At 43.8% G+C, this 13,756-nt stretch overlaps 1 protein-coding gene across 5 annotated transcripts in view; it reads right to left on the bottom strand.

Moving 5' to 3' along the window:
• The window catches only part of LOC147627453 (malonyl-CoA decarboxylase family protein), a 110,708-nt gene extending 97,524 nt beyond the window's left edge, over positions 1-13,184 (bottom strand). Inside the window, exon 1 of one of the 5 annotated variants that reach the window (XR_015268238.1) lies at positions 12,974-13,183. Coding sequence is in view for 4 of the 5 variants with exons in the window: in XM_086814348.1 (XP_086670474.1) it covers positions 12,974-13,054 (81 nt within the window). In the remaining variant the exon portion in view is untranslated. Of the gene's footprint in view, positions 1-11,846; positions 11,964-12,973 lie in introns of those variants that run through there. The other 4 variants (XM_086814348.1, XM_086814347.1, XM_086814350.1 and 1 more) reach the window with 4 other exon arrangements.
• Positions 13,185-13,756: the final 572 nt, after the last annotated feature.

The following is a 13,756-nucleotide window of genomic DNA, read 5'->3' as shown; positions in this document are numbered from 1 at the left end:
CACCATAGCTCTTCTAAGAGCTCAGAACCAGCTGCTCATGGAGCGTCTCCAACTCTTGGAGGCAGCAACAGCACGTCCTTCTCCGCCTCCAGCAGCACCCGACTACATCTCCCTCTTCTTTCAGATGGAACAACAAAGGAGAGAGGATGAGGCCGGAAGGAAAGAAGAAAAAGCAAAAAGATGGGACTATGAGGAAGCCCAACGCAGGATCAACGAAGACCGGCGTCAGGATCAACGAAGACCGGCGTCAGGCTGAACTCGCCGCTCGGGAACATCAACGTGAGCTTGATCGAGAGCGTATGTTACTCGAGCACCAACGGGAAAAGGAGGCCATACACTTGAGGTATCAGCAGCTCTCCTCAGTCTCCCCAGTCATAGGTGTCACCAGCCCGCAGTCCGCAGCAACATCCACCACCGTCATTCGCAGTCAACCAAACTTCAGTAAGTATGATGGTAAGTGTGATCATTCATCAGTTAATCAATTTATTCATCAGTTTAATGCTCATTTTCCATTAGCTAGGATCACAGACGCACAAGATAAAGTCCACTTAGCGGCTCCCCATCTCACTGGTGAGGCAGTCACTTGGTGGCAGCATTGGTCTAGTATTCATACAGACCAGGCCACAGGTGTCACAGCCTTTGACTGGGACATCTTTGTCCATGACCTAAAGACCAGATTTCTCTCGCCCCAGTACATGACCGGTCTAAAAGATGAGTTCTATGGACTCAGACAGAACGGATCCCCAGTGCTTCAGTTTTCCGGTAAGGTTATTACTTTAGCACAGCAGTTAGGGTTATCTGCGCACGCTAAGATGGAGCAATTCATTTGTGGATTGGACTCTAACATTCGGTTCACAGTTCATAACTTTGAACCAAGTACATATCACCGGGCTCTGACTGTCGCTCAGAATGAAGAAATGAAGCTGAACGGGGGCAAGCCCAAGAATGAAGAAATGAAGCTGAACGGGGGCAAGCCCAAGCAGTCATCTCAGTCCAGTACCAAACCCCAACAGCAGCAATCAGCTGCACAGACAGGGAAAGGTAACGCTTCTTCTAAAGATGCTAAGAAGGACGGTAGTAATAGCTCCAGTTCAGGGGGTAAGAAAGATAAAGAATCTAAACCTAAGAAAACCCCTGATGAAAAGGCTAAAGCAAGCATTACTGGAGGTTATCTTCCTCCAAAGGAGCAAAGGAAGTACCAGTCAGAAAATAGATGTTTTTTCTGTCATATTATAGGGCATGGTAAGAAGGATTGCCACAAATGGCAAGCGGCACAAGCCGCCAACGCTCCTTTTGCCACAGTTGCCACAACCTCCCCAGCTCCTCTAGCCTCGCCTACTACCTCAAATGCAGTTCAACTTTTACCTTCTATGCATCCTATGCCATCCGTGGTATTTGATGCTAAGCAGGAGGGTGAGAGCGATGCTGCTCAGAAGAGCCTCATCCGAGCTTATGGCTCTCCCCAGGACACTAGTGCTCGCAAGTCTCAGTTAGGACACTAGTGCTCGCAAGTCTCAACTGAGACTTGCGAGCACTAGTGTCTGTATCAAACAGCTTTACCAATGTATCCCATGCATCCTTGGGATTCTCAGCATCATGTATATGTATGAGTATAGCATCCGAGATACATATAGACAGGTAATGCAAAACTTTGTATGCTCTTTTTGACCATTGCTTATGAGCTTCAACCTGTTGCTGTGTAGGTTGTCAGTGTAGTTCCAATATGGGTAGTTCTGAAGACGCCATCTCTCCCCAGTTGGCTAATAAATTGAACTGCACATTAGTCCCATATCATCTGGATGTGGACGGGTTTACACCTGGTCTTCGCACCCACATTTCCCAGAAGGCACAGCAATTTGCCTTTGAAGTTCAGAAGGCCTCATTTCAACGAGATTTCATCGTCTCACCTCTGTTGGTGTGTGACATGATCTTAGGAATACAGTGGTTCCGTCAGTATGAGCCTATTCTCGTTTGGGGGCGGGACATTTTTACTATTTGTAAAGGTTTTCCTCAGCCTGTCATGATTCGTGGGGATAGAAGCATTCTTGGCATCCCATTGATTTCGCATCTCCAGGCCAGACGAGCTATCCGCAAGGGAGCAGAAGGAGCACTCCTTTATGTTCGTGCTCAAACAATCCCTCCCTCATTAGTAGCATCCGTTACATCTTCAATCCCTCAGTTAGCAAACCTCCTATCCAGACATCAGGATATTATGCTTAGGGACGATCTCCCGCCCAGTCTCCCACCCTCTCGCCCTGAGGACCATCACATTGATTTGCTCCCTGGATCAGATCCTCCTAGTAGGTTTCCCTATCGTCTTTCCAAGACTTTAGAGGGCGAGTTAGAAAAGCAGTTATCTGAGCTTCTCCGAGCCGGATTCATTCGGCCTTCTTCCTCCCCATTTGCTACACCTATCCTATTTGTCCAAAAGAAGGACAAGTTTGCACACCTTTGCGTAGACTACAGGGCATTAAACAAACTCACTATCAAGAATAAGTTTCCAATGCCAAGGATAGAGTACATTTTGGAGCGTTTAGACGGTGCTAAGTTTTTCACTAAGATCGACCTCAAGAGTGGTTACCATCAGGTCCACATTTTTGAAGCTGACATTCCAAAAACAGCTTTTCGGACAGAGCGTGGTCACTACAAGTTCGTAGTCATGCCTTTTAGGCTTACAAATGTACCCGCAACCTTCAATAAGATGATGTCTAGGATTTTTGCAGTCCACATTGGGAAGTGTGTTTTCATATTCCTTGATGACATACTAGTCTTCTCAGCCACTGCGGAGCAGCATGAGAAAGATGTGGAGAAAGTCTTGCAACTTTTGCGAGATAATCAGCTCTACATAAACGCCAAAAAGTCTGTCTTTGGTGTTAAGGAAGTTCAGTATTTGGGCTACATCATCGGTTCCGATGGGATTAGACTAGATCCATCAAAGGTTCAGGAGATCTTAGATTGGGACATTCCTAAGACCGCCCAAAAAATCCGCTCATTCGTAGGTCTTTGTCAGGCCTATAGTACCCATGTCCATCAGTTTTCCAACCTTGCAGCACCTCTTACCGACTTGCTCAAGTTAGCATCATGGGACGAACCTTTCGAGGTCATCACCGATGCCAGCAATGTAGCCATAGGTGCAGTCCTCCAACAGGACAATAGACCCGTGGCATATTACAGTAGAAAGTTGGATGTCGCCGAAAAGAATTATTCGGTATATGACAAAGAGCTTTTGGGTGTGATCACAACGCTCAAGCATTGGAAGCCTTTTCTTTATGGATAGGCTTTCACATTAAAAACAGGCCACCAAGCACTTAAGTGGCTTCAGACTATGCCAAGTGCCCAGTGGAGTGATCGACAGGCCAGGTGGAGTCAAATCTTCCAACAGTTTGGAGGTATGATTGAATACATCCGTGGTAAGCATAACCCAGTAGCAGATGCTCTTAGTCGAAAGTCCGGGATGCAGGCAGTCCAAGAATCTACCATTCTCGAAATCACAGGGAAGGACTTAGATAGTATGAAAGACCAATATGTCGACTCCCCTGAGTTTGGTACTCAGTACAGTTTGGCCCTCAATTCTGAGCCTGGCCACTATTCAGTACAGAACGGTTGGTTGTTCTACAAGAACCGTCTCTGTGTTACTCGGGAAAAGCGTTCTGCTCTTCTCCACGATGCCCATGACTCCTTAGTTGGAGGACATAGAGGTATCAACAGTACCCTCGAGGAATTAGAACGGTCCTTTTATTGGCCAAAGATGAGGCGTGATGTCTATGCACATGTACAAGCCTGTAAGATTTGTCAAAAAGTCAAGGTTCCCCATACAAAGAAGGTAGGTTTACTTCAACCTTTGCCTATCCCCGACGGACCTTTCATCGACATATCTATGGACTTTGTAGGGCCTCTACCAGCATCCACCGGATCCTGTAACACTCAGTGTTTTACCATTGTGGATCACTTTAGTAAATTCTGCATGCTCATCCCATGCAAGCATACGGCCACAGCCGAGGACGTAGCCCATCTGTTTCTCAAGCATTGGTATCCAGTTTGTGGTTTGCCTAGCACCATAACATCAGATAGAGATTCCAAGTTTACCTCGCATTTCTAGAGGGCATTATTTGAAAACTTCGGAACTAAGTTGCAGTTGTCTGGTGCATTCCATCCTCAGACAGATGGCCAAACAGAAATTTAAAACCAGTTGGCCTTTGATGTTCTCAAGTCATACTGTTATGACCAGCAGTCCAAATGGGAACATTATCTTCCATTGGTCCAAGCTATCTTGAACGACACTCATTCATCCAGTGTCGGACGGACTCCATATGAAGCAGCCTTTGGTCGTCGTTTTTCTTCTCTTTTGACGAGAATAGTGTCTCCATCTTTAGAGGCTAATAAAACCACGGAAGCATTTTCCGAGATCATTGAGTCAGTCAAGGACCACTTGACCAAAGCTCAGGAAGCATATAGCAGACAGGCAAATAAGTCTAGACGAGATGTCCACTTCAAGGAAGGGGATTGGGTCTATCTGCGTATCATGAAACAGAGATTGAAACAAGTAGGCAAACGTTGTCCCAAGCTTTCATTCCGTAGTTTTGGCCCTTTTCCAATAGTTAAGAAGTTAAGTGATGTCTCCATGAAGTTAAAGTTGCCTACCAGTTGCACAATGCATGATGTTTTCCATGTTCCTTGGCTAAAACCATATGTTGGTCCAGAAGTGTTTAATGTTTCAGATGAACAGCAGCCAGACGTGGTAGACGAAGCAGAAGTTATTGAGCCCGAGCAGATCCTTCTTCATCGATGGAAGCATGGTTCCGGTCGACGAATACGTCAGTTCTATACGAAATTCCGACATCGAGGTACCCACTAAGCCGTATGGCTAGACGAGGAGTTCTTCCAGGAGTACCCCCAGTTGTTGGCGGACTCCTTGGAAGCCATGAACGTGCCGCCAAGCTAAGCAGGAGGGAATGTCACATGCACTCTGCACTCAGTGCATGGTGACAGACTGGCTCATCATCAGCAGCGCAACATTTGTACATTATTAGAACCCAGTAGGATGATATTTGTCGTACGCCGTGACCCCATTGTACATCCTCAATCCAAGATAAGCCAGGCACGAGCTACGTAGGTCATTCCTCAGCCTTAACAGGTCAGTCAGTCAGTCAAGTCCCTTAACCCACTTGGAGAGAATCATTCATGCATGTAGAGTCAGTAGAAGCCTTAGGGTTTGCATCAGAAAGCACTCTGCATCCTGCATAATATGTATTCATATGCCTGTGCATCAGTTAGAACATCCCAAAAACCTTGGGATTTATCTGGTATTTTTTCCATATTTTATGGTATTTATTTAGCATTTAATGTCGTTTATAATTATAAACTTTATTAAATAAATGACCAGCCAACTTGACCAACCCCTAGTTAGTATAAATAGGCTTGCATAGGGCTTAGTTCTTCATTCAGTCTTCAGTGTGCTAAGAGCTTTCCTCCTCAGTCCTAGGAGTACCCTTGCCTTCAACCCTAGACTAATCCAACAGCCTTGGAGCTTCTGCGTTTGCTTCTCCAGCCTTGAGAACCTGCGTTTTTGCTTCCATCAGCCCTACCAATCCAACACAGCAGTTCAGTAGACCATTCAGTAGTTCTGCAGTCCCTACAGACCATAGGCGCAGCCATACAGTACATCCACAGGCCCAAAACAGCAAGCACCTCTGCGTTTTTTGCATAGATCACAGCCCGCCTGTGTTCAGTTCACTGCAACCCTGCGTTTACAGTTCTACAGCGCAGACCAGCCTTGCGTTTTCAGTTCTACAATAGTATTCAACCCTACATACCTGCGTTTGCAGATTCCCAGCAGTTTCAGCCTTGATTCATCAGTATACATATCCAGCATTCAGTGCATCATCCACCAGTCATCTGGTAAAGGTATTCTATCATTCATAAGCATTTACAGCATTCTAACATAGCTTAGAACAGTCCACCGCCTTCTTTTCTCAGCCTCAAGTGTGCAGCCCTTCCTCATGCCCTTGGGAAGAGTGCATAGGCTCGAGATCAGTTCATTGAGGCGTTTCTACAGCCGTGTACAGTTCAGCCAGGCTTCCGATCCTCCGAGATCTTGCGTTTGGCTTATCTACAGTCCAGAGTCATTCTCTCTAAAGTAATAAAGCAAATACTATCTCGTTATCGGGATAGGGGACCCTTCAGTGGGTAATTTGGGACCCAATCTGGTGTACAGTTCTCATATCTCTCTCTCTCATCTCTTTAAAGTTTGAAGTATTAAAGTGGATTGCTAAACTCACGAAACTCAGGATACAGAAGACGGTGTGAGCATTTGTGTGACAGGATCTTCCAATACAAAGACTTCCGCTGCATATCACAGCTTACAACATGGCAGATAAGCCCCCATGCGAGGCAATTGACATAGCTGCCACATATGGCTTTCTGGACGATGCATCTGCCACCACATTCTTCTTTCATGGAGTGTGCATAATCTGAAAATGAAACATACACAATCTCCGAAAGCTTTGTTTGCATCAGAAAGTACCTCAAGCTTTGCTGATCTGTCTTGACCATAAAATCAACCCCAAGAAGGTAGTGTTTCCAATTAGTCAAGACATGAATTACAACCAACTCCTCATAGATGCCCAAAGAAAGTTTGGCATCATGCAAACAACGGCTTTCATAAGCTACAGCATGTCCCTCCTGATTTAGGACAACCCCAATGCCACTTCCTGATGCATCACACTCCACTGAGAAAGGTTTCTACAAGTCTAGAATGACTAATGCTGGCCCACTCATAATGGCATCCTTGAGGCGAAAGAAAGCCTCTTTCTCATCAATGGTCCATTTAAAGACTGCCTTATTCTTAGTTAGCTTAAGCAATGGCGAAGCAATCCATGCAAAGTGCCTAATAAATCACCTGTAGTACGAACATAAACCCAAAAAGCTTCGTACTTGATGTATGGAAGATAACTCTAGCCAATTCTGAATGGCTTCTATCTTTGCAAGATCCATCCTAATGCCATCCTTTTTCCTTTTTTATTCCCAAGAAAAAGATCCTTCTATTAGTTAATAAGAAAATAGCCACCCCCTCCTGTACTGGGGCGCTGCCGGCGCCCCTCTCCCCACCCCCCCCCCCCCCCCCGTTTTGCACTTGTGCCCACCCCCTGTCCTACCTGACTGCAGCAACCCCCCCCCCTTCCATTCGTCGCCTATGCCCCCTCCCCCTTTTCCTTCTGCACCGCCCCCCCTACCTTCGCAGCCTATCTGAAAAGCGTACTTTTGTTGAGAGAGAAATATCCCCTGTGGGCACATGCCAAGAAAGTAGTGAAGTAGACCAAGATTAGTCATCTCAAAGGTATGACTCAAAAGATCCATAATCATAGCAATGCAGTAGGGGTCGGATCCAGTGAGAATAAGATCATCAACATACAAAATGATAATCACAATGTGATCCTCCTCCATCAAAACATAAAGGTTACTGTCCGCAGGAGTTCTCTCAAAGGAATGAGAGAGAAAGAAAGCATCAATCTTTTGGTACCATGCCCTGGGAGCCTATTTAAGACCATAAAGAGCTTTCTACAGTAGATAAACATGGTCCTTAAAACCATCACGGATGAAGCCAAGGGGTTGTTCAACATACATTTCCTCCCGAATGTCCCCATTGAGAAAGGCGGACTTGACATCCATCTGAAAGATGGGCCAAGAAAAGTGAGCAGCAATGGCAAGTATAGTGCAGATAGTGGTATACCTCGCGCTTGGAGAAAGTCTCCGAGAAGTCCTCGCCTTCCTTCTGGGCATAGCCCTTAGCCACCAAGCGGGCTTTATATTTGTCGAGTGAACCATCGGCAAGAAACTTCACTTTATAAGTCCATTTGACGCCAATAACCTTCCTATGAGAAGGGCGGGGAACAAGTTCCCATGTCTAATTTCTGTTAATGGCATCCATTTCCCCCTCCAATGCAAGCCACCACTCAAGAATTTGTAAGACCTCCTCTAGTGTAGAAGGCTACGCATGATGCATCAAGGAAGTCATCAATGCAAAATTAATTGTAAGCATTCCAAAACTCTGAGGTTGTAATCTTGAAGTTCTACTCAATCTGGATGGAGCAATCCCAGACTGATAAATGGTCAAAGAAGGGACTTGAGAATCCTACAATGTAGGGTGAAGCCACCGTGGAGGGAGAAAGGGACTCGACGGAGGCGCAGGCACAGGCGGAGGAGAGGTAATGACCAATGGTGAGGGTGGAACCAAGGAAGGAGTTGATAAAGTTGCCGGTGATTCCGAGGATCTAGTAGTCTCCAGGGTTTCATCAAAGTGCATGTCCCGAGATAATATAACTTTCTCCTTGTTGGGATCCCAAAGCCAAAAGGCTTTGGAGTGTTCGCTATAGTCAACGAAGATCATTTTGGTGGATTTGGGGTCAAACTTCATCCAATGAGAAACGGGAACATGAACATGAGCATCACATCCAAAGACATGGAAATGAGAAACTGATGGCTTTCTCCTAGAATATGCCTCCTCTGGAGTCTTCCCATCGACCGCCTTTGTGGGGGAACGGTTGATGATGTACACAGCAGTGTTAACTGCTTCAGCCCAAGACTTTTGAGGAAGCTGAGAATGAGAAAGAAGAGATCGAGCCATCTCAACCCTGGTCCTGTTCTTCCATTCTACTACCCCGTTCTACTGAGGTGTGGTGTGGGGAGAAGAAAACTGTCTCTGTATGCCATGAGAAGTGCAAAAGTCATTGAATGCTCGAGAAGTAAACTCGCCACCATTGTCGGAGCACACTTTGACTACTTTGAGGCTAGTGTTGGCCTCCACCATAGCTACCCATTCTTTGAACTTTGTAAATGTCTGTGATTTCTGGGACTGGAAAAAGACCCAAATCTTCCTAGAAAAATCATCCACCAATAAGAAAAAATATATGGCTCCTCCAAGTGTGACCGTAGTCATAGGTCCACTCAAATCCATATGGACAAGCTGAAAAGCGGTGGAAGCCCTAAAAGGGGCATGTTGTGGAAATGAATCCCGATGTTGCTTACCTTGAAGATAAGCTGAGCAGATGCTAGACATCCAAGGTAGTCGAGGCAAGCCTTCCACCATGTGGTGGGAGACAAGAAGCTCTAGTGAAGAGAAGGGAAGATGCGCATTCCAAAGAGTAGTATCCCCCTCTGTAAGAAGAGCCTGATGAGAGACTAGAAGTTGGAACAGATGAGAATGATCAAGATTGGGTTCCTCCTGAAAACTGGTGATCTTGTAAAGACCACCCTCTTGAATGCCCCAAGCGATAATCCTGTGAGAATCTTTGTGAAAAAGAAAGTAGAAGAGGGTCTCCAGAAGAAAACGCAGCCCTTTTTAGATTGCCCAGGCTGGAAAAAACGCAGCAATCTCGTGCAAATGCAGCTCTTTGGAGAAAAACGCAGCCTGTAGATGAGTCCACAGCCCACCTCCTCTGTGAAGTAAAAGGTATAGGTGTTGTCCAACAAATCCTCAGTCCTGAACCCGCTCTGATACTTGAAGCAATACATCTTTCGGCCAAAAAGAACTGCCAACCGATAAAGCACAAAAACGAGGCATCTCCAGAAGAAGACTTTCTATTTGAGGGGTAATTTACTCTTCCGGATCTTCAAGAGAGCCACCCTCCACCACCCAAAAGGCTTGTTTCCATGAGCCTGTATCCAAGGAGGAGGAAGAAGCAATTTGTATGCACTGGCTACAATCAGATTACAAAGGGACACCACACGGCAGCCTTCATTTTGACCCACCAAAATCCAATCATTCAAGGTATGACTCAATTGTAGAGGAGGTACAGGCTGAAAATCATGCAATAAAGAAGCTATGATTAGCCATATCGTTCTATCATAGTTGTCAGGTACGATACCAAACGGTTCGTACGATACAATACCGTACAGGAAAATACGGTACGATATAAATTTTTTTCTTATCATACGATAAAATACGGTGTTTTAAAAAAATACTTATAAACTTAGGTAATTCCAATTCTAGATATGGAGTATTTTAAAACGAAGGGAAGCATCATAGTACAAAGGAAGCTCAAACAGCCATATATAAGCCAAAAAAAAAGACCATTGTCTCCCAAAAAAAAAGGATTTTCTTTTTTTAGCGGGAAAAAAAATTCTAAAAAAATCCATACGAGTCCGTACAGTATCGTACCATACAGTGTTCCGTACGATAAGCCGTCGTACGCCGTATGGAAACAACCTTGCGTTCTATGATGTAAACCTAGATTGTAAAGAGTCATAGCTTGTCGAAAAGAAAGAACATAGCCACTATCATTCAGTACATCCTCAACATATTTGACTACTTTGGTAAAAAGGTAATAAGCCTTTCTCGGTTGTAAAAGCAAGAGGCTCCTAAAATGCATGACTCCAATGAATGCTCTCTCTACGAAGGGAGTTGCCTTGATCAGGCAGTCTACCAAACCATTTTATTTAAGCCATCGGAGTCTACCAGTCCTAGTCCTGGATTAATTTTGTGAAAAACGGGCATCCAAGAATGTGCCCCTCTAAACATCCAAATATAACCTTAGCATGAGTAATCATCCAATGCCCAAAAGTTGAAGTTTTCATTGTTGCAACAAGTCTTGATAACATTAAAGTCCAGGGCTATTTTTGCTCCAAGAAACTCAGAAAAAGAGAAGCTTTCCTCGCAATAACATGCAAGTGTAAATTCAATATATTGAGGCCACCATGCAATTCTTGGAATGCTTTTTAAGTAGCCTAATGGGTTTTCTGTCCACCTTAGTACGCCACAAACATGCTAAGGCTGTAGACATGAAACTATCCAAATAGGCAAAAGACCAGGGAACAAGAGGCAAGTGAAACCGAATATAAGCCATTATAATGGATTGCACAATTCTCAATCTAACATGCAACGGCCACGGAGATAATTTCCAATATTAAAGTTTGAAATTCAGCTTGTTCAACACCCACTGTCATTCTCTCTTCAGAGAGACATTCTAGCCCAAAGGATACCCAAGATGTCTAACTATCTAATCTAGTGAAATTATCTGGCCTGGCCAAAGAATAGAGTGCCAATCACAATGCTTAAGCGAAAGAAGCTTGGACTTAGCAAAATTAATTTTCAAGCCTGCTGCAAGACCAAACAGGTCCAAAGTATCCATAATTATTTTAACATCATCTTTGGAAAGAAAAACAAGTCATCCGCATAAGCTTGGCTAATAAAGTGATTTAAATACATCCAAAATCTGTAAGCCATGTAGCTTGTTCTCTGCAAGCAGTTTGTCCAAAAATAAAAGCATGGAATGAGTGGCTATTGCATAGAGCAATGCACTAAGAGGGCAGCCTTATCACACTCATTTGCCTAGAGACCAGAAATCTGAAAGACCCTTGTGTAATATACATCGAGCAGTTCCTCCTTCATAGAGCCAATAAACAATATTTCTCATCCTAGGCCCAAAGCCCATATTTTCTAACATTGGCACTAAACTGCCATTGTACTGTATCAAATGCTTTTTCTATGTCAATTTGCATTATGAGTACATCCTATTGAGTATGTTTCACATATTCAATGCCAATGTAAGCATTGGCAATGTTATCCATTATCTGCTGTCAAGGCACAAAACCATATTGTGCAAGGTGTAGACCCTCACATAAAATGTTCTTCGAACGGTTAACCAACATTTTTGCAAGCAATTTGTAAACCACAGGCATAAGAGTTATTGGTCTCCAATCTGATAACTTTTCACAAAGATGTTTTTTTGGAAGTAAACGAACCAATCCCTCTTTCTAGGAAGAAGGGAGTCTACCCGAATGCCAACAACAATTAATTATGAAAAGTAGCTCAGATTTCAACATATCCAGAAGGCCAGAAAAAATTATACCATAAGGCCGTGAGGCCATCCTAGCCTGGGGATTTCCATTTGTCCAAATTGTGCACTGCATGTTGTAATTCATCCATAGTGAATTCAACCTCCAAATCAGATGCCTGCGCGGACAGGACAAAATTCTATTCACATTGCGAAGCAACAGGTGCCATGCATCCATAATTCTTCGAGTTGATTCATTGGGGGCAACAAAAAGGTCACTGAAGTAGCCATAAACTTCCATTTCTAATTGCTGCATATTGTCAATCCAACAATCTTCCTGATTCTTAACTCTATGAATGCATTATAAAGTCCTGGAAACATCATTGTAAAGTCCTTGAAAAATCCTTTGGACAAGCAACCAGGGTCTTTAAGAGGTTTTTGTACGGACCTAATCTGCCAATTTTGCAGCTTTCTTTCATCATTTTTCTCAAGACAAATGCTTACTTGCATCAATGCCTCTTGCTCTGAATCATCAAGACTTTTTTTGATGACTGTATTCAATGAGTTACTCAGTCACTAGTTTTGCATCCTTCACTTTGTCTTTCTTCTCCCAAAAACCATTTACTATAATCCAAAATAACAACCTACAAGCGAGTGGTGAACCTGTGTGCCAAGCCATGTCAACGTCAACAAACATATGCATTTTCAAAGGCTGCATTGCATGAGCCACCAAATGAACAAAAAGTTAATGTTTTACATAGCTATTGTTGATCAACAGTAGCCTCTTTTGTGGGAGTAGTACATCCATTGTCGACATGCCAAAATACAACATCATCCACAATGGGTAATGATCTGAAAGACACATCGAGTAGTCTGTAGACATTTTGCGCGCACACGCACACCATTGTTTATACATACACACACTCTATATACTTACATCTGAATGTATGAATAATACACACACGTATGTCTACGCGCATGTGTGTTTGTGTATATCTATCTGTATGTATATATGCATGCATGCATGAATTTATAACAGACCTATTTCTATGAACATTACATGGATATTACCTAGAATTTGGATGGCCCATAGAAAAGAATTAATAATCAAACCGGTTTGATGTGGCAACACAAGAGTTCAAGATCTGAAATTAAAACAGGTAAAAATTACATCTTCAATGAATTGAAGCGAGCCAGCTTACAAGAGGTGATGGAAGAGCTTCGCCCACTCTACCACGTCTGATCTTCATCCGCATGAATCTAGCGAGCCCATCAAACTTCATCGTGATGGTAGCATATGATCGCCTAAACGCTCGAGCGGACGGACAGAGTGCTTTTGAGTTGGCACGTAAGGGAGGTCACCAAATTGGTGGCGGTTGTCCGTCCTCAATGTGAAACGCAGGAGCTGCCCATTATCAACAAGGAGATGGTTTTTTATGAGAGGTATTTGTTGATCCTGCCTTCGCATGATTAAGTGAGGGCTTAGGCACTCAAAGCCATTTTGTCAACAGTACAATTGATCCAATTGTTTTCCAAGTTGACAAGTTGTTTAAATGCATTATTTTATTTTATTCATCTATTCAACACATTTATTCTTCACTAATGGAGTGTGAAATCCCGTTTGGACCTACACCTCCCAGTGGAAACAATCAACCCAAAAAGAAGTGTCCGGCATCTCCATGGATAACCCCATTCATCACACACCCAATCATGCACAGTGCACAGGTGGTCTTCCACATAATCTTGCTTGGGGCATCAGTAATATGGCATTATTCCCACTCTCATGAAAAGGCCATGATAAGACGGTGTGTCTGCGAATGATATTCAGATCAACCACATTTCAGTTATAAATCACCTTCAATTCCACTAGATTTATCTCACAACTTACATGCAACTCATGTACCATGCTAATCTCGGTTGTGCAACACATTTGCTTCTACATGCATACTAGATTCCACCCCAACTGGTGACTCATACTAGAATAT

Source organism: Cibotium barometz, chromosome 20 (assembly GCF_041138505.1).
Source record: "Cibotium barometz isolate CiBa-2024 chromosome 20, ASM4113850v1, whole genome shotgun sequence".
NCBI lineage: Eukaryota > Viridiplantae > Streptophyta > Polypodiopsida > Cyatheales > Cibotiaceae > Cibotium > Cibotium barometz.
This window is presented reverse-complemented; position numbering and strand designations above follow the sequence as displayed.